The sequence below is a fragment of the Myotis daubentonii genome, chromosome 6 (genome assembly GCF_963259705.1).
Source record: "Myotis daubentonii chromosome 6, mMyoDau2.1, whole genome shotgun sequence".
In the NCBI taxonomy this organism is placed as follows: domain Eukaryota; kingdom Metazoa; phylum Chordata; class Mammalia; order Chiroptera; family Vespertilionidae; genus Myotis; species Myotis daubentonii.
Window position 1 is genome coordinate 7,258,526 of NC_081845.1, and position 20,834 is coordinate 7,279,359.

The following is a 20,834-nucleotide window of genomic DNA, read 5'->3' on the forward strand; positions in this document are numbered from 1 at the left end:
TCAGATGCTACTTGTGAGCCCTGGGAAATCTATTTGGAGCTACAAAGTGATGCCCAGTGTGTGGCTGCCTCTGCTAGCCTGGGTGTGTGTGTGGGAAGGGCCAAGCTATGCACCAAGGCGGGCTTCCCCCAGCACCGAGCCCAGGGGAAGGTCAGAGAAAGGCCCAAGGCACCCTGAGGTCTACTCCCACATGCCTCCGTGTGCTGGCTGCCTGTTAGGCTCAGGCACGTAAAGAGCTCTAGAGGAATGTGAGTATGTGAGGTAGGTTCTCCGTGAGTCGCCAGGTAGGGGCAAGTGGTGTTCCCAGAAGGATACAGATTTAAACTCAGTGCCAGTGCTGGGCCTGGGTCACTTAACCAAAGTCCCAGGGTACACCAAGGCTAGCTGCCACCCACTGAGTGCCCTCAGACCTTTGTGGTGGGCTGATGAGGTGCCAGGGAGTCTTGGGGGGAGAGCAGCAGAGTGTATCAGGCCCAAACTGACCAAGATTTGGCCGTGCAAAGGGATAACTCTATTGGTCTGGTGTGCAAGTGAAAAATGGCCCCTGTCATACAACCACACAACACAGTTTGTCCTGGATTCTGCCCAGATCGCCTGGAGACTGCAAGCTGCTAGGAGTCAGGAGGGTGGGGCTAGTGGATCTCCCATGATGAGGAGGCACCAATCAGACGCAGGGAGGGTGGGAGGAATGGTCTCCTTCCCAGAGCCACACCACTCAGCCTCTGACATTCCCTGAGTCTGCCCATACCTCGGTACTCCAGGCCCAGGCAGCTGACTGCTCCTCCTGGCTTGAGTGCTGCAGGGCAGGCCGATAGGGAGTCGGGAGGGTGGGGCTATTGCATTCCCCCAGGCTGATGCCACATGGAGAGGAGCGATCAACCCAAGAAAGATGGCATCGGCGGTGTGGGAGAGGGACTCAGCACAGGAACGCTGGTGGCTGTCCCTTCAGTTCTCTCCCCGGAGTCACCGACCCCAGTCTCTCCGCACAGAACTCTAGACTACTCCGCGCTCTCTCAACCGAAGACCAGGGTGAGTGCCCGTGAACAAGGTTTTGTGTGTTGACTCTTTCAGATGGTGCCTGGGTTTCTAGCAGATGTCTGTCTCTCCAGGGCAGGCGGACAGAGTCCCTGCCGATTTTCACAACCAGATACTATGTGGGCACCTCTTCCCTGACCTGGTGCTCTGGGCTGGGGAGCCTGGCATGGGGTTGAGACCCCCCCACTACTCAGGGGGAACCTTTGCAGCTGAGATATCCCTTTAGATTCTCAGTTGCTGCATGGGGGTATGGAGCCAGCAGTCCTTTTCGTGTCTCTGCCCTTCTTGGCAGTCTTGATGTGGCTGCTTCTGTAAATCCTTTGTTCTAAGACTTCTGTTCAGCTAGTTTTCAGGTAATTATTCAGGTCGATTGTTCTATATTTTAGTTTTAATTCCAGTGTGGTCCTGGGAGGAGGTGAGTGTAACTTCCTCCTATTCCACCGCCATCTTGGATCTCTCCCCAAATTTCTTACTAATAGAAACAAGGTAAGGAAATAAATGTTTATTTTAAATTTTAGAGGATTTGTTACATGACTGCTACTAATATACCAAGAGATGGTTATTAACTAGGAGTAAGAATTAGTCATTAAGAATGATCAGAATAGGATATGAGATGGGACTCAAGTTCAAAGAATAAAGTGTTTCTTTTCTACATAATTTTTACTAGGATTTAGGAAATCAAGGCAATTCAAGGAGCCCGAGTTTGGGAAGGCTGATTTGTAAGCAGCGCATGAGTTACAGTAGAGTGTGAATGAATAAAGGATGAGATAAGAAATGGGGTAGGAAAAGAAAATGTTTGTTTTGAAAATTCCTACAACTTTATTAATGGCTAGGGCTCTGAATGTAGATGCAACGAATCCTTGAAGAGGAACATACCAAGCAATATACATTTATCTGAAAAAATGCAGAGGTTGGGTTTCAGGCTGTCAAGGCTAACTTCTTGGTGGGCTGTCACTCATCACATACCCACTTGTGGTAGAAATTGAGCGTGCATTCCTGAAGAATTTAGAAAAAAAGTCTCAACTCCTTCAAAACAGAATTTCAGGGAACCACTACAACTGTTGGAAACTGTCATAGAGTAGAAGCACTTGAAATAGGATCTGTTGTAATCCTTCCTTAGAATATAGCAAGGAAGGGAGATGCTCTTGCAAGACCAGAGGCAAGAATTAGGAAACCACAGACTTCTGCTCCCAGGTACAATGAAGAGCCCTCCTGCTACACTACAATGGAATCCCACATTAATCACAGTGAAGATGCTTTATAAGGCATTGCTGGATATCTTAGAATGTATGGAACTTCCGTCAGTGAGTCAAAAATGGACAGGCCCCTGGCTGGGTGGTTCAATTCATTGGAGCATTGTCCCATACACCAAACATTGTGGGGTAGATTCTCAGTCAGGCACATACTTAGGTTGCAGGGTTGATCCGGGAAGCAATTGATCAATGTTTCTCTCTCTCTCGCTCTCCTCTCTCTCTCTCTAAAATCCATAAAAACATATCCTGGGTGAGGATTTAAAAATAAAAAAAAGGTAGGAAAGTGTTTCTGAGGGCAAAATTTTCCGTCAGCCCTGGGATGTGGAGCCTAAGTCTTGCCCATACAAGACAAAGTCTCACTCATTAGACTCAAAGGAGGTGAAAGTGGCCTAAGTAGTCACCTAACTCTCAGCGAATGCAAGCACACACCCTCTTCGGAAGGGGCTTGGGGGAAAGGGAGGAGATGGGACCAGGAAGGAACTCCCAGGCAGCTTCAAGGATATTGCAGTATTCCAGTTCTTAAGTTGCAGGGTGGATTGTGTTGGTATCATTTTTACATGTAGTTTGCATCTATTTTTAGCAGTTTTATCTAAAGCACAATGGAATAATAGACAAGACAACGCAATCTGTTTTCCTTGCTGGGTGGATTCTTACTCATCCTTGAGACAGTACAAGCAATTGCCTTTTCAGGGAAAACTTTTCTTTCCATTCATTCTCCAGATGGATTAGGTGCCTCGCCCCTCTGCTATCAAAATACACCATGCACACCTCTGTCACTGCACTCCCTGAATGGTGTCCTAATGAGCTGTGTGTGTCTGTCAGCTGGTCCATGAGGCTGAGAATAGGGCCATCAACTTGTTCAGAGCATGCCCGACGGTGATAAATCCCCGTGGAATGAGGAATGATAAACAAAGAAAGCTAACTGAGGAATTAAAACTTTATTAAGGATCCAGTAGAGGATTTTTTTTTTTCTTTTCAAAAAAAGAGTAATGATTTCAACCTACTTTTTGTAAGGTAACCAAGTGTTGATCAGAATAAAGATACAGAGGTACAAGCTGCCAAGGAGAGACTGCCTGGTCCATGGTCCAGCTGGGGGAGGAGTTGCTGGAGGTGAGACTGAGGATCCACTCATTTATTCAGTTATTCAAAACAGAGCCTACTGAGCACGTGCTATTTGATAGGCACTGTGGCAGAGACTAAGGGTATAGAGATAGACAGGTCTCTGAGTTAGGAATCCGATCGTGGGGGTGGGGAAGCATTTGGAGGGGGGAAGTGACCGAGTAGACTGGGCTGTGAGAGAGCAAGGCTTTTGAGTGTGTAGCTAGTTATTCGGCATAGAAGTGGCACATGTTCAAAACGTAATATGTGATAGTAGACTGAGGGAAGACATTCTGCATATTATTTATTCTGAGGCTGAAAGCTGGCATGAAAAGAGCAGCTGCATTCTCAGCATATTCAGCTTGTTGTGGGGAAAGGTACTTGCTGTAGGGAACACCCAGAGTTTTAGAAATTGCTTGTTTTTTTTTTGTTAATCCTCACCTGAGGATATTTTCCCGTTGGTTTTTAAATTTTTAAAAAAAATTTAATTTTTTTTAGAGAGAGTGGAGGGGGATAGACAGAGAGAAACATCGATGTGAGAGAGACACATTGATTAGTTGCCTCCCACACACACCCCAACCAGGGGTTTGAGCCTGCAACCAAGGTACGGGTCCTTGACCAGAATCAAAGCCAGGACCCTTCAGTCCCTGGGCCGATGCTCTATCCACAGAGCCAAACGAGCTAGGGCCAGAAATCATTTTTGAATTGCAGGTAATCCCAATAGGGTGGTTACTGAAAGTTTCCCTTATATGATCCCTGATAAAGAGGCATTCATCTGCATTTAACAGTATGAATGTATGTGCTGTGCATGCCAAAGGGTGATGATGCTAGAACCATTCATTTTTATTCTTTTCGAGGGACACATGGCAGTGGAAGGCGGGCAGGAGGTGAGGTGGTGTCACCTTGGGAATTCTCATTAAGAGCACACATATCAGGGCTTTGAGCAAAAAGTGGTCCAAACCCAGTGTAGATGAAAAAGGGCTCTACCTCACAGGGGCATCTGATCATAAATTCCTAACTGCGCACATTGCGTTGGGTAGTCATGCCCCAGGCATATAACCTTTTTAGTAAAAGGTTTATCTTTGCCTTCAGCAAGCCCTCTCCATTGCTTCTGTGCCTCTAGGGTACACACCTTTGGACTAAGTGTAACCACCCTCATCAGAGCACAGGATCTGGTTAACTATCCTGTAATCCATCCCCACCTTGCACCTTCCCTCTTTAATTTCAAATGCAGAAAAGAAACTGCACAAAGATGAGTCTGAGAGCATTTGAGATCTTGCTTCCCAGCGACTGTCATCAGTTTCGGCTCAAATAAAATCTTATGAAAATTCTTTGCAGGTTTGGATGTGTCTCACGTCGACAACTGGAATTCACGTTCCCATTGAAAATAGAGTAGACAGTCCTCTCTTTGTTCATATATGTGACCATGTAAGCCGGCACTTTGTAAAGTGACCTTAATCAGTGGGAAAAGTTACCATCCTGTGAACTTAGAAAACTTTTGTCAAAACATCGAATGCTCTGTCAGATAAATGTATAGGGAAAGAAAAACAATAGTAAAACTGATATATACGTAGCACCAGGGCTTTCTTAGGGTAAGTCAGCATCTCTGTGGGAAAAAGAACTCCGAGGCAGGGGCAGAGTGGAGCGTCTGTGCCTGCAAGGCTGGGCCCGGCCCTGGACGTGGTGGATTTACATGGGGATCCAGCGTGAGCCAGTCTCTCGGCACCAAGACAAACATGCACATCCTTTCGTTCTAACGTCTACTGCATCTGTACATGCCCATCACATATGGTTAAATTGTAAAAATAAGTTTTAATCCTTAAGGACATAGGCTTGAGTTACCTTGGGAATCACCTTCCAGATTGTCATATTCCCTTTAATGTCAAGTAAACAAGGTCTGCAAAGTTGAATATGGGAAGTAGAAGGGGGAAAAATAGCAATTTCTATAGTGAAGCTCACAACTATTTTTCCCCTGCTTTATTAAAAATCCTGCAAAGTGCTGCTTTCCACCTTAGCTCCTCCCTGGGCCAAGGAAGGTTCGAGACCCATTTCATGGCCTTCCCTCTGCATCCGAGGCTCTACCACTGGTTCTCAACCTGTGGGTCGCGACCCCTTTGGGGGTCGAACAACCCTTTCACAGGGGTCTCCTAAGACCATCGGAAAACACATATAATTACATATTGTTTTTGTGATTAATCACTATGCTTTAATTATGTTCCATTTGTAACAATGAAATTGGGGGTCACCACAACATGAGGAACTGTGTTAAAGGGTCGCGCCTTAGGAAGGTTGAGAACCACTGCTCTAACAGCAGGAATGAAGGAAGAGGCTGCTGTGTCATGTGCTTGCTGCTCCAATGACAGCATTCGCCACTTGGGGGCAGAGATCAGTTCAGTCGAGACTGAGAAGTCAATGACAAACTCCTGTGATTTACCTTCTGAATTGTGGCAATTTAATATCATGAACATGACTTGTGTGGATTACATGTGAACTAACTGACCAGAGAAATGGGCTTTCTTACAAAACTGACACATGTGGTGGAAGCAGGTGAAATCCAGTCAACATAACGCCTGGCAAACAAGGACTGAGGTAGCAGATGCCAGATTTTATGTGTCTGCAACAAGCAGAATTCGAAGTAACCGCTTGAGCTAAAGCTGACAGAGATGCCAGATTTTAGAATGTGTTGTCTAAACATTTTTTTTTCTCTCCTCCAAATTCAATATCTATCATTACTGGTTCTTTTCAACAAATATTTCAGCAAACTAGAGGCTCCCTGTGCAGGTCGCTTAGAATCTCGGAGGATCCACTCTGAGGTCAGGAGATTGGTCAAAGAGGTATCGCCACTCTGCTGAGGATGAGTTCTGAAGATGGAGGGAGCTGGCAGGGTTGGAAGGAGGACGTGGGTCTGAGGAATATTAGATGTAGGGTTAAAGTGATAAAATTCAGTGACTTACTTGTGAGGGTAGAGAAGGTTCTGGAAAATCTAATGTCCTCCCTCCCCCTACTTTGGCTCACTCAGCTGGTGTCCTTAACTGAACTAAGCATGTGGAGGACATATCATAGTTCACATTCTGGATGAGGTCTAGCTACTCATGGGATATACAAGCAGGTGTGTATTACACACTATTATAATTAAGTGAGAAGAAAGTCTCCCCCAGTAGATTGTCGGTAGGCTGAGTAATGGCCCCCCAAAGATGTCCATGGTCGAATCCCTCGAACCTATGACTATGTTATTTTACATGGCAGAGGGGCTTGGCGGATGTGATTAAGTTCAGGATTTTGAAATAGGGAGATTATTTTGGATTATCCTGGTGGGCCCAATGCAATCACAAGGGTCCAACAGGAATGTAGAAAGTCAGAGTCAGGATCTTCAAAATGTCCCTTAGAGGGCGGTACAAGCTCAGGGAGAAGCTGATCACCAACTGGCTGATCTCGTGAACCATCTCTCATTGTGTGGATGTCATCCCCTGCCTCATCTCTCCTGTCAGGGCAAGAGCCTATGCTGTCTCCTCTGTGAAGCTGGTCTAACCAGCTTCATCCCTTCCACCTCTGACCTCTCACAGCCCTGTTTGGCGTCATTCCCACGTCATCTACCCTGTGCTGCCTCCTGTTCTCCTTGTCCCTTGGGTCTCGGAGCTCTCCTCCCATCCCAACTACACAGCCCTCAGGTTGTAGCCCAGTGTCCTGCCCATCACCACTCAGGAAATACATTCCATAAATACATCGAATAGTAGAGAAGCAGGTAGGGGTTTTATATGGACCAGGTGAAAAAAGTTTCAGGCATAAATTAGAGATGATGGATGTTACATGTGTTGGAGACAATATATATTTTTTAAGAGAAAATCTTGAGTATTGATATATTTTCATGTATAACATTAAAATGTTCCCTTCACTGATTTGCACTGGCTGGGGCTCAGGAAACTACTTGAATTATTTGTATCCATGTTTTGCCGACATAGTCCCAAATCCGTAGCACAGCTGTGTGTTACATGTTCAGAATATGAACGTAAAATGAATCTCTTGCTTCTGAGAGGGTTGGTTCTATCTGAGTTTAAGGGATCTGACAAATTCACCTGAGCTAAGGTTCACTAGTGAAACTTAAAGTCTATCTCTCTTAGAAGAAATGACAATGCAAGAGAATAAAACATCTTAAAAACAGGAATAAAACTGTAATGATGACGTGACAGGTGTCGGAGAAAGAATCAGAGATGTCTTAGGGATGGTGTTGAGGGGCTCCTGGCATGCCCCAGATCATAGCTTTCCTGGAGATGAATTATGTTCCTGGATCTTAGAGCATAAAATTGTAGCCCTCACAAGTAACGTATATGTAAGTACCAGTTAGGCACAGGGTCGTTTCCTGAGGGCCTTGTACTAGTTCATCAGGGGACAAATTTAGAAAATGACCGGTCCCTGTTTTCCAAGAGCAGAGAGTCCAGTTAGGAGCCAAATGTACAAACAGGGCAGCTGCCTAAGATGCAGGGCCCAGTTCAAAATGCAAATGGGGCATTCCTCCACAGATTAAACATTTCAAAAACGTAATATCAGAGTCTTAAACCAAGTAGGGATCCTTCTAAGGTCAGGGACTTGAGAAGGCACAAGAAGCCTATGCTTATAATTACAACAGAATTTGATCAGGTTTGTATAGAGGTAAAAACAGAAGACTTTGTGAGCACAGGGGGGAGTAGCTTAGCCTCTGCCATGGGGAATGCTTCTCCAAGGAAGTGACTGGTGGGCTAACCCTTGAAGGATGGACAGCTGGGGGCTGGGTGATCCAGGCAGGGGAGCTAAGGGAAAGCAGCTCTCCTGGGCCACCCTCTGCACCCCAACCTGCTCACAGCTTCCCACTTAGTTCTTCTGTTTTGAATCCTTATCATTTCTATGCACCGTGTTCACGCTCTTCTTTCTTTGTCAATTTCAGACATTATCTGTTGACGCCAGGAACAAGAGGTGAGGCTGTGGCTCCCCTGAGAACTCCCTCCTCTCCATCCTCCTCCCATTATCATTAAATCTTCAGTTTAGTGCTGTCAGTTACTTGGGTGACCTTGGAAACAATACGCTTCCTCTTGGCTGCTTGCCCATACAATATCTCCAGACTCCTCACCTTCAACCTCTCCTTCTACTCCCAAATTTTCTAGTGCTCTCCAGTGGAACTTTCTGGACAGTTTCCATTTATTTAGAGAAGAATCCCCCATAAGGTTGCGTGGAGCGAAATGGCTGTGAGAGGCTGGACCAGGTTCTCCACCAAGGTGTCTTTCTCCCTGACGGAAGGCGGTGGCTCTCTGCTGTCCTTCATCTCTTACTCCTCCCCGTCATCCATCTTCCAGAAACCTGTCAATATCTCTCAAGCTCTAATTTTCTCTCTCCAACTTTACTCCTGTTATTGTGGGTTTATATAGTTTTTATACTTTTCCTATCATCGAGATGATAGGAAAAGATAAAAAAAAAAGAATCTGTGATCAGTTCATCTTGAACTGCAAGTTCAGACACCATGAAGATTATTCTGCTTCTATAAATCAGGTGATGATGCTTTGAGAATTTAAGTGACTCCAATCCTGGCCCCATCATTGTAAATTACATGCCCTCTGGGGATGTCTTTGAAGATGGCATCTAAAAGCCTGATGAGAAACAAGGCCCTGCGATTAATGGATTAATGTCACAGAATACCTTTGATACCATCTAGGACTTCGGGACGACTCAATGTGAAGACAAGCGGAGGCAGCCCTTCCCAAAGACAGAAGTTGATCCAATCAAGAAGCCACTGAGGGAACTTTCATCTCATTCCTCATCAAAATGCCTAGCACCTTCTTTTAACCCTTTCACTCATCCACAGATTTAATTTAATTCTTATCTTCTCATGAAATGAATCTAAAGGAAATGAGAGGTAGTAAGAGACCAGAGACTGAAATCGTTTTTAAACTATTATCTAGTCTCCAAAGGAAAGCTTTTACCAAACAGGAACTTCGTTATGTAGCCTCTTTCTCTGCTCCCCAGCAGCATTGCTTATTTTTAGCACACTCGTCATATGACATGGGGATGGCGAGGTATGGGGTATGTTGGGAGGTAGGCTATGTTTAATCTGTAAATTTAAAAACTTCTGGAAGAGCAGAGGCACAAAACAAGGCCTACAAAAGATTTTCCCGTTGCTTTTGAAAATGCTGCCCTTACATCTATTGCCAGTTAAACTGCCAACCAAGTAACACTGGTTTCTGTCAGCTGTTGTCAGCACATCTTCAAATTAGGAAGATCTAAAGTCAACTGAGCTATTTCCTTCTCTACCCAGAGTGACCCTTTCTCTTTACCCCCAATTGTTGGAGACCAGCAACTGGTCCAAGCAGTTCACTTTACAAAGGAGGGATCTGCTTTTCTACCGTGTGGGGTTGGTGGGGGCTACAGGCAAGGAAGCCCTGTCTGGTCACTCTTAGGAAAGAGCGGATTCATTGAGCACCAAGAGGAAAAAGCCAGTGTTGGGAATTCTCATCCTAATGGGATAGTGATGAATGTGACAAAACTCCTTGAGAAAAGTCTACCTCGGCTTGTTTTGAGACTTTCTCATGCTTGTCGTTAGGTGAAAAGTTGTTCTTTTTAATGAAATGGCTTCAGCCACCTTCCAGATTCTAGGCTTAAAAGAGGTTGATGATAAAAAGGTGGCATTTCAATGAAACACACCGAGAACAGCTTTGCAAATGACCTCACCCTCCGTGCCTGGGAATGAACACCTTTGCCTGCAAGACATGAAAGCAAAACCATGCAACGCTCCATACACGTGTCCTGGTAATGCACACACACTGGGTCATGTGTAGTGACCAAGGCAGTCAGACAGATAGGATGTGCCTGCTTTGCATGGATTACGTCCTGCATCTTGGAATCAAGGTCAGGTTCAGTGACAATAAGAAGGAAGAACAATACAATTGGGGAAGTGGAGATGACACTTCCCCTTCTTTCGAAAGAGCTTTACTCTCTGGTCAGCTTCTAATGGCAGTCCTGTGTACTCGGAGCCTCTAGAGGTGTGGCTGCTTCGAGTGGAACCCTCAACCTTTGCCTCAGAGGATTATGAGTTTTCTGACTTCAGGGAGAAAGAGCCAGCTCCTGGATTTACTGTCTTTCTATTGCATGTAAGTATAATCACTTCTTGGCCGATATATGAGAAGTCATTGCTTGGCATTTCCAGATGATAAGACAGTTGATACCCTCGCACTCTGCAGAGCAGTGAGTTCTACAGTGTGACTCCTGGGATGGGATGTTTGTGCAGCTCTTTATAAACCCGCCGCTGTGGGGTCGAGGGCTAAGGGCGTGCTTACAATCTCTCAGAGGCCTGAAGGAGAGAGTTGTGTGCTCGCTCTGCTTTCCTCTGGTTCTTAAATGGATGTTGTGTTGACGGCTGCTTGGACTGCAGACCCTGGGTTTGATTTAGAAAGAACAATGCAGCATCTGTTTGGGCCCCGAGGAGTTCATCTGGGGTGACACTCTGTGGCCGCCCTCCTTTGAGAAAGTGTCCTCTTTGGGGAGAACCCCCCTTTGTATGTTGGCAGCTGGAGGGGAGTCTTACTTTTAGATAAAAGTCACAGTCTTGACAAATATCTCCTTATGAAAATAAGACTTAGGTGATGTTGGCTTTTGTTTCCCCAGGGCACCTGGAGTGCTTGTTTATTTTGCTTGTATATATGCGACAAAAATTTAACGGTGGGAGTCAGAGTTGTAACCCATGAAGGCATGCATCCTTTACGGTAGTAGTGGATTTTGTTAGTTTCTGAGTACTCCTAATACTGTCCTAGGCACTGTACCATCATGCATAGTGTCTGATTCTTCTACAGCTATTTATTTTACATAGAAAACAAACGGAAAGAACACAGGTCCCCTCTTGCTCACATCATGCAAGTGACGAAGAAAAGGACTTCAGTTTGTGCATTTGTTGATGTACTCATTCTTTAACGTATTTTTAAGATCCTTTTTTTTTCTTCCTTTATACATCAGTGTTTTTTCTGGAGAGGGTTCATGTACAAACGATTGCAGGCAAGCTGCATTAAGCAAATACTCATCATCTGAGTATGAAAAGAGGAAGCTCTTTCCTGTGGTGGCTCGCTGTGGCAATGAGCGATAAGAAATTACTTCATGACTATTGCCTGAGACTTTCTTTTTGACTCGCGTATCCTTCTTGAACAGCTCACTTCTGCTTTCCATCCATCGTGGAGGCTAGGCAGTGGGAGCTGGCAACCCAAGCACAGACTGACAGTTTGCAAGCAGGTTAATATAGCAAGTGGTGTGTGAGAGCAAATCCTAAAAAATAAGTTTTGTGAGGTTGGAAAAGATCCTGCACGTTGGGATTACTGTACTCTCAGCCCTCAGAGCAGTGCCTGCCACAGAGTATGCTCTCAGTTGGTATTTGTTGAATGAGTGAATGATTGGGATTGTGCATGAAATGAGTGTGGTAGGGTAGCCTTTGCTTCATCTCTGGGGCCTAAAAACTTAAGGAAACGCAGGTTGGAGAAGATCAGAGTGAAGCAGGAGAGGAGGAGAATATGAAAGTGGGAAGAGATGAAAAAAGATGATGAGAATATGGTGGTGAAGGTGGAGGTGGAGGTTGTGGTCGAAGTGGTGATGATGGAGGTGGTGGTGCAGAGTTGGAACTGGTGGTGGAGGTGATAGTGAAGGTGATGGTGATGGAGGTGGTGGAGATGGTGGCAGAGGTGATTGTGTTGGAAGTGGTGATGATAGAAATGGAGGTAGTTATGATGGAGCTGGTGGTGAGGTGGTTGTGGTGGAGATGATGGTGGTGTGAAGGTAGTGGAGGTGATGGAGGTGGTGGAGATGGTGGCAGAGGCAATGGTGGAGGTGGTGTTGGAATTGTGATGACAGAAACGGTGATGGTGGTGGAAGAAGTGGTGGTGAAGTAGAGGTGATGATGATGAGGGCAGTGTGATATAGTCAAGAGAAAACAAGCTTTGGGTTAAACACATCTACTCAAAATCTGCATTTACCATTGACTAGCTCTATGACCTTTGAACCTATAAAGTAGTGATTATAATAAGTTGACCTTTTTGTGTTGTTGAGAGGGGATTGGAAATATTAGAAATATGATTGATTGCATAGTGCCTGCCATCTCATGGATCTTCATTAAATGGCCGTTATCAATATATTTTCTTCAATTTTTAAATCACCACAGTCAGACTTAAAAATTTAACCTCCAATTTATCTTGTCTTCTTTGTGCTTTTTGGTATTTTCTATATTTCCTGAAATGAGCATTATTTTTGAAAAGAATCATTTATCAACACTAATAAAAGAGAAAAATGGTAATTGGCGTACGAGCTACCCTTTTCATTGGCTAATCAGGGCTATATGCAAATTAACTGCCAACTGAGATGGCAGTTAACTGCCAACAAGATGGCGGTTAATTTGCATATGTAGGCACAATGCAGGGAGGCCAAAGGGAAAGCAGGAAGAAGCCCCCTGCCACTGACAGTGATCGGAAACCCAGGGGGGAGCTAAGAGCTGGGGGGCAGGGCAAAGGTGGCCCTGGGGCCGCCTTTGCCCTGCCCCCCAGCCATGATCAGAGAATCAGGTGCCTTTTCCGCCCTGACCAGTGATAGCAGGAAGTAGGGGTGGAGCCAGCGATGGGAGCTGGGCACGGTCGAAGCTGGCAGTCCCAGGAGCTAGGGGTCCCTTGCCTGGGCCTAAAGCGAAGCCCACGATCGTGGGGCCACTGCAGCTGCGGGTCCCCGCTGCCCGGGCCGAACGCCTAGGCCAGAGGCATCAGGCCTGGGCAAGGGGCCGATCCTGCGATTGGAGGGTGATGGGGGTCAACGCCTGAGGGCTCCCAGTATGTGAGAGGGGGCAGGCTGGGCTGAGGGACACTCCCCCCCCCCCCACACACACACCCAGTGCACGGGGATCAGCGGAGCCGCGAGGCCTCCCTGCACCGGCATCAGTGTGACAGGGGGCAGTGCCCAAACCCCCTGAACCCCCTGATCGCCCTGCGGCTCTGTGTGCGACAGGGGGTGTGGCCACAACCTCCCTATCCGCCCTGCTCTGTTCGGGACAGGGGAAGGTGCCCCAACCCCCTGATCAGCCCTGCTCTGTGCCTGATAGGGGGGAGCTGCCCAACCCCCTGTTCGCTCTGCGGCTCTGTGTGTGACAGGGTGCAGTGCCCCAACCCCCTGATTGGCCCTGCTCTGTGTGTGACAGGGTGTGGTGCCCCAACCCCCTCCCCCCCCCCCGCCCCCCCCGCCTAACGGGTCCTGCTCTGTGTGTGACGGGGTAGAGCCATAACCTCCCCTTCGGCCCTGCCCTGAGTGTGAGAGTGGCGGCGCCCCAACCCCTCTGATGGGCTCTGCTCTGTGAGTGACAGGGGCCAGCGCCCCAACCCCCTGATTGGCCCTGCTCTGTGCGTGACAGGGGGTTGCACTGCAACCTCCCCATCGACCCTGCCTTGAGTGTGACAGGGGGCAGTGCCCCAATCCCCCAATCGGCCCTACCCTGAGCGTGACTGAGGGTGGCATCGCAACCTCCTGATCCTCCCTGCTCTGTGCATGACATGGGGCGGTGCCCCAACTCCCCAAATGGCCCTGCTCTGAGCCCGACCAGGGGCTGCACCTAGGGATTGGGCCTGCCTTCTGCCACCCGGGAGCAGGCCTAAGCCAGCAGGTCGTTATCTCCCGAGGGTTCCCAGACTGGGAGAGGGCACAGGCCGGGCTGAGGGACCCCCCCTCCCTCCCCGAGTGCACAAATTTTTGTGCACCGGGCCTCTAGTTAAAAATAAATGTTATAAGAGATTGACCAAAGAACTTACATGCATATATACATAACCCATGGACACAGACAATAGTGTGGTAAAGGCCGGGGTGGGGGTGAAAGGGGGCTTGAGGGGGTCAATGGAGAGACAAAAAGGGAATATCTGTAATACTTTCATAAATAAAGATAATTTTAAAAAAATAAGAAAAAAAATTAATGTTATAAGCCTAATTGTCAGTATGGCTAAGCCCATGGTGGTATATTTATATAAAGGAATAGTATCAATAAAATGATGTTTATGGAAATATTATTAATATTAATACTAATTAAAAGAAGCAGAAACACATTTTCGACTATGTAAAAATATTGTAGAGAAGCAAGATTGAGATAAATATGTTAAAATGTGAACATATGATCAGTGGGTTTATAGCTGATAGTTATATTGATCTTTGTATTTTCCTATTTTTTCCAGATTTTTTAAGTAATGGAGCATATCAGGACTATCTTAATAATATGAAAAAATGTTGAATTAAAATCAGGGGAACCATCTTTTAATTTTCTACCAAAAATAACAAATGTAGCTTTTTAGTTATATAGTGCTAAAGTTTGTGGTTCATTTCAATCTAAAAGATGACACTTATGACTTATGCTATATTCTTTATGGGGGATACCCTTTGAAAGTAAGACAGGTGCAAAATCATGTGACAGCTCTAAAGTAAAGGGATGCAAACAAGGTCCCATCTGGGGCTGACTGGTCTAATTAGTTCCTAGAATCACACAAAAGTGGGTTATTTTCTCTGGACGATTTATAACTGTCTGTAAACCGGTATTGAATGACTTTATAGCAAGTTCAATAGTCAATTCAATAGTTAAGAGATCTAAATTAAATTTAGATTTGCCAGCATAAGAGTAATTAATTTTATAGGGAATGTTGACTTATCTTTATCATCTTGGTATAGATGGGGAGAGATGAGAGAAGCATTTTTCTGGAGTTGAGAAAGAATTCTTATTGTTAGGACCTTGGCCATCCTGCCTCACCGTGCAGCTTGTCAATATGATAGAGTCTCTTATCAGACACTTAACCGAAATAAAATATTTTGGCTTGTTGGTATTGAAACATATCTCCTATCTTTGTCTTAGATATGATCAACTGGGAGATAGTTGATAGACAAAGAGGCAAAAAGATGTGAGCAAAAATCAGGACTCCTACACTGACGCAAATATTAACATAGAAGTAGTCAAAAGTGCAACATTAGCTAGTTTAAACTCACCCAAATTACTAGAGTAGATGAACTCTTTCAAAAAAATCTGAATAATAATACAATAATAATATATAATAATAAAAGCATAATATGCTAATTAGACCGGATGTCCTTCCAGACGACCTTCTGGACGAAGCCGGGGCTGCCCAGGTCTCGGGTGCCAAAGGGAAGCCAGTGCCGGCAGCCAGGGGAAGGAAGGCCTACCCTTGCATGAATTTCATGCATCAGGCCTCTAGTAATAATAATAAAAGAGCAGATCTTCAGTGAAAATTAGTTAAGATTAGAAATGAAAGAATTAATTAAACAGATCCAATCTTATGCTCAGTGGTAAAAACCAAATAACCCAGTGTGGAATATGAATTAAAATAGAAATAGCAGTACAGTGGCCTTTGAATAGATAATCCATAGCATTTTCTGAATATTTCATGTGTGGAGCACTGAGTAAAAACCAGTGATATTGTGAATACTTGCTATGTTCCAGGCACTGTAATCAGCACTTTTATTTTTACTTGAACAGTTCTCAAAGCCATCACGTCTCAAAACAGCCCTGGGAAATAGCACTGTTGTTATTTCCATGAAGCTAAAGCTAAGGGAGGTCAAGTACTCTGTCTGAAACCACCCTGCTAGGCAGACAGAGATAGGATTCAACCTGAGGTCTTTGTGTGTCTCCCAGCCTGGGGCCTTAACGACCATCGTACACAACAGATTTTCTTATATAAACTAGGGATTTGAGGCCAAGGATTGGGAGACAAAGGGTGAGTATGAGCAGATCCGCTTTCTACTTGGAAGTTGTAAGTGACATTCCTTTCTATTGACTTATTGAGGAGGTAGTGGGAAGGAATTCTTCCTTCTTCTCAGGGAACTTTCTGTGTCCTCACATGATTGCACATATGTGGTTGTCAATGTGGCTGACTTCTTAGGCGGCTCAGTGGCGTAATGTGGGGAGTGCTTCTCAACCAGCAGGAACAAAGGGGTTGGGAGGGGCAGCGGCATTCATGTCTCTGAATCATCCCTGGAGAGTCCACAGCTCAGTCAAGATACGTAACAGCCCTGTCATCACAAGGATCCCTCCTGGTGTCCTTTTATAACAATGCCCTATTAAGTTTGAAGACGTCCAGGTTCTATGTTGAGTGTCAATGGACCCACACTGACACTATACAATAGGCTCTAGTGATTCGTGGGAGCAGCACAGATCTAGGTGTGCGGACCTGAGGGCTGCGTCCAGAACACATAACAGCTATGTGTCACCAAGCAAGGCACTTACCTTCTCCACACGTAAGGTTTCTCATCTCTAGAAGAGGAGGTTAAATCTGCCTAACCAGTATGGTTTGTTGTTTGGACCAACTGAGATTAGGTGGAAATGCTTTGAAGAAGGTCAAAACAATACAAACCAATGGGGCCTTCTGTCTTTGCACCTGCTCCAGTTTCTTTCCAGGTAGAGACTCAATTGGCAAATAAGAGCTTTACTGGCAGAAGAGGATTAGATTAAAGGTGGTAGGGGGTGTTGTGGGTTGACTTGTCTCTCCGCCACCCAAATGCGGAAGTCCTAACCCCCAGTACTTCCGAATGTGACCTTGTTTGAAAACAGAGTACTTGTGGATGCAGTTAAATTAAGATGAGGTCACAATGGAGTGGGCCTTTAAACCAATGACTGATGTCCCTATGAGAAGTCAGGCCGGTGCAGGCAGAAACACAGTTGGGAGAACACCAAGTGATGATGGAGACAGAGATTGGAGTTAGGCAGCTGTAGGCCAACAAATGCCAAGGAATTGGCGATGAGGACCAGAAGCGTAAGAAAAGGCAAGGAAGGATTCTCCCCTACAGGTTCCTGAGGGAGAACCCCACCCCCCAACACCTTGATTTCAGATCTCTAGTCTCCAGAACTGTGACAGAATACATTTCTGTGGTTTTAAGCCACTAAGCCACTAAGTCGGTGGCATTTTGTTACTACAGTCCAAGGAAACTAACACAGAGGCAAGAAAGATAAAAATAAAAAGTCATTTTAAAATGCTAGTGACAGGCTCATCTCTATTGCTGGCAAGCACTTCTAGGGGCCAAATCCAACATGACTCATTGCTCTCACTGTAACCTGTGACACTGCGCCGCCAACAGTAGAGTCACTTCATCATTGAATGGGGATGAATAATAACACTCAACAATGAAACACATTTACAAAATGAAAATCAGGCTATTGTGAAATCTATAAAAGGGCATCCTTTCATAAAATGAGTCTAGCTAGGGATTCCAGATTATTATACCAATGTGGTCATTTGCTAGATATGGAACATTAGTGTCTATTGGGGGGTGGGTGGGTGTATAGTCTCCCTTAAATTGCATACTGAAAGAAAACTTTAAATATTCTGAATTGGAAAATGATGCACTGTGATGGCATTTGGTTCACACATAAAACCGAAAACTCCAATTGAAGCGTACAGCAAATGGAAACTCCCCAGTTAATGGAAACGGGTCACTTTAGTGGTTTCAGTTATATAGTTGTTCATTCCTTTGATGCATAAAGTTAGCCTGGTACCTGCATAGCTATTTTAATGGCAGCATAAGTAGCTAGAATTTCAAGCACACTCTTAGGTTTCTCTGCAACAAAAGAGTCTCTTAAATCCCTCTTTTAGTGGAGTTTAAATTACCCTAATTCCTATCACCATAATTATCCCTCGCAGAACAACGTTCCTTTTACCAGGAGGACATCATTGTGGCAAAGACAATTCATTTACTCTGCTCAAAACTCAAAACATCTTTTTGCTCCCGCTCTTCATTTTAATTTTCTTTAGACTCGTTATTAATTTTATTTAATCTCTTTCAAAATCACAATAGAAATTTGTGACCAGATAGATTCTTTCAAATTTGAACAGGGTACAATTTCTTTTTTCCCAGACGGTCATGAAAGAAAATAATTTCTTAGGAGTCTTGTGCAATGCTCTTGAATATCAGAGAGGAGAGAGCATATAACCATTTATAGGCAAATTTACATATTGATATCGAACCTTGGCCTAAAGAACAGACCTCTCAGAAGGAAAGAAACGGGCCTGACTCGACTTGTTCCCAGAAGTCTCTGTTCCACATTGTTCACTCCTGTAGAATACAGTTTGGTGTAAGGTGTCACGACTCACCCAGAAGCCATTGGACTGCACTTCCACTAAGTCACGTTTTAAGGAAGAAACCTTTAATTCTTTTCAAAACCGAGCCAATGGCTATGAACATGTAAACCATACTTTTTGGGCTTTTAGTTTATGATTATTCTGTTTGCAGAATTCAGAGCACAGCACAGGATGGGGGAGGTTTGCAATAGTCCTTATGGTCTGATGATCACATGGAGTGTCATTACTTTCATGAATATGTTTGAAGATTCCACTTTAGTAAATGAAAGGTTGCAACAGGAACATTTTCTGCATTCACTTACAGTGCAGCGCAGTTATAACAACCTTGTTCTTTACCACCTGCTCAAAGCCTGAAGCAAAATATGCTCAGGTTCCTTATTTTCTGGTTCCTTGTTCGACCACACATCCCTGCCTCGCTTACCATCCTAACAAAACAAGCGAAGGATTGCCCTCAGTCGGGAGGGGGAGTGAGTGTTAATCATATGACGAGTGCCCAGTTTTGAATATTTGAACACTCAACAAATGCCTACTGAATACCAAATATTTTCCAGGGATTTCGTTGCGAGAGAACAGACGAGAGCATCCTTAAAGGTCCCTTGTAATCATGTGAATGAATAACACCTCTCCTGGGTTAGCCTCCGTTACAGCCATTCCCTCAAAGAGCAGGATCTGAACTGGAAATCTTGGTCAAATGTAGCCAAGGCTTTCCAGCTGGAGCTGGATTCCCCTTAGAACACAAGCTGCTGAGATGGCCTGCGCCTGGATTTTCAACTTGATTAATCAACTAGAGCCGCTTTTGCGTAGGCAACTGGGACTTGAGAGGGAATGGTCCAGCAGGGTTTGAGCGAGGCACTAGAGCACGGCTCAGTTTTATTTTGTGAACACTCACAGCATTCCACAGTTACGTACAAGTCAGTTGCCTTGACGGGCACGCCGGCTACTCTGAGCCCGGACACCAGCGCAAGAAGACAGACAACCAGGGCCTTCGTCAAAGCAGGGTGAGTGAGCAGAGCACCAAGGCTCGGTGAGTCCCTCCAAGGTCACTCTGCTTTCAAGTTGCGGTGTCCCCGTCGTAGCAGAGTCCTAGACACAGGTGATAGTCATCTCCACTTTGCATGAAATACTTACTCCTGTGTGCTTTGTGTCGGGAGCAAATTAGCAAGCGATTTCTCTCTCCATCCTGGACTGAGTTCAGGCCTTGAGCACCACTGTGTACTCCCCATGGCCTCCTGTTTCTTACCATGGGGACGTGAGCCTTGTGCCAATGGAGGGGGGCCCCTGGGCGGGGAGGAATCCTCAACAGTGCTTGGAACTTCGTAGGCAAGCCTTGGAGCGGAGGCAGAAAACAGGGCCCACGAGGGCTCCTCGTTTCTGATTATAGTTTCTCAAAAGGCTGCACAGAGAAGTTTCACACGTTAGCATTTCAGTGTCTGCCTCTTAGGGATGGGCCAGAAGAAGGCTGTTTTCTCAGAAGTCTTTTTCTAGACTTTCTCTTCGTTTTGTTTTATTCTTTTGAGAAGGAGACCTCCTTCTAAATCCTGTTCACGTGGAACCTCTGAGCTATGATCGCTCTACAACCTACCAAGGCCGTTTGTGCATGTTTTCCTATATCGATGCAAAGATTCTGTGCTGTCTGTGGGGCCGGGGAAACTAAGGCTCGGAATGGGTAAGTGGCTTGTGCAAGGCCATGCTGCTAGTGAATGGCTGACTGAGGCTTGACTCTGGCTTACTGTTTCTTACAGAAGGTTTGCCCCCTTCGGAGTATTCTAGTTCCCGACCTTTGTGAATAAATTGTCTCTACTGATTTATCACCTGGGTAAAGTGTGAATTCCAGTCTAATCATCTCAGTGTCTCCCAGCCTGCGTCATCCCATCAGGCATGTGTTCTGAGCCTTACAATTGGGTGTTGGGAGGCCCCTGCTCACCCGTCATGGAGGCCTGTGCCATAGCTTTCTCCATAGAATCAGATACCAAAACCCATTTTAGTGAGGAGGGCCTTTAGACTCCATTGACTCTAGCCCTGCCACTTTCTGGGTAGGGAACTGAGGTCCAAGAGATTTTGTGATTGCCCAAATGTGTACGGCTTGTTAGAGGCGATGCTCGGTTCACGGCCTAGACTTAACATCAGACTCCTAGACTCCCGCCACTGTAAAATCTGGGTTAAAATAAATACATTCTTGGAAAGGAAAGGTCTCTTCAGTTGTTACGAACCACTAGCACCCGTGTGTGGTTTAGCCAATCAAATCTTTCCAGCGGAGAGCTAATTTGGATTCCCAAACCATCTGGCCTACTTGTCTCATCGCTTTGATTCGATTAGTACCTAATTCAGACCCTCTAAATGTTAATTG

At 45.4% G+C, this 20,834-nt stretch overlaps 1 protein-coding gene across 3 annotated transcripts in view; it reads left to right on the forward strand.

Moving 5' to 3' along the window:
- The first annotated feature begins 760 nt into the window (after positions 1 to 760).
- IPCEF1 (interaction protein for cytohesin exchange factors 1) overlaps positions 761 to 20,834 on the forward strand; it is a 150,683-nt gene continuing 130,609 nt past the window's right edge. For 2 of the 3 annotated variants that reach the window (XM_059699999.1, XM_059700000.1), the window contains exon 1: positions 761 to 1,029. In XM_059699999.1, coding sequence (XP_059555982.1) covers positions 862 to 1,029 — 168 coding nt within the window. In that variant the 5' untranslated portion in view covers positions 761 to 861. Of the gene's footprint in view, positions 1,030 to 10,335; positions 10,499 to 20,834 lie in introns of those variants that run through there. The other variant, XM_059700001.1, reaches the window with a different exon arrangement.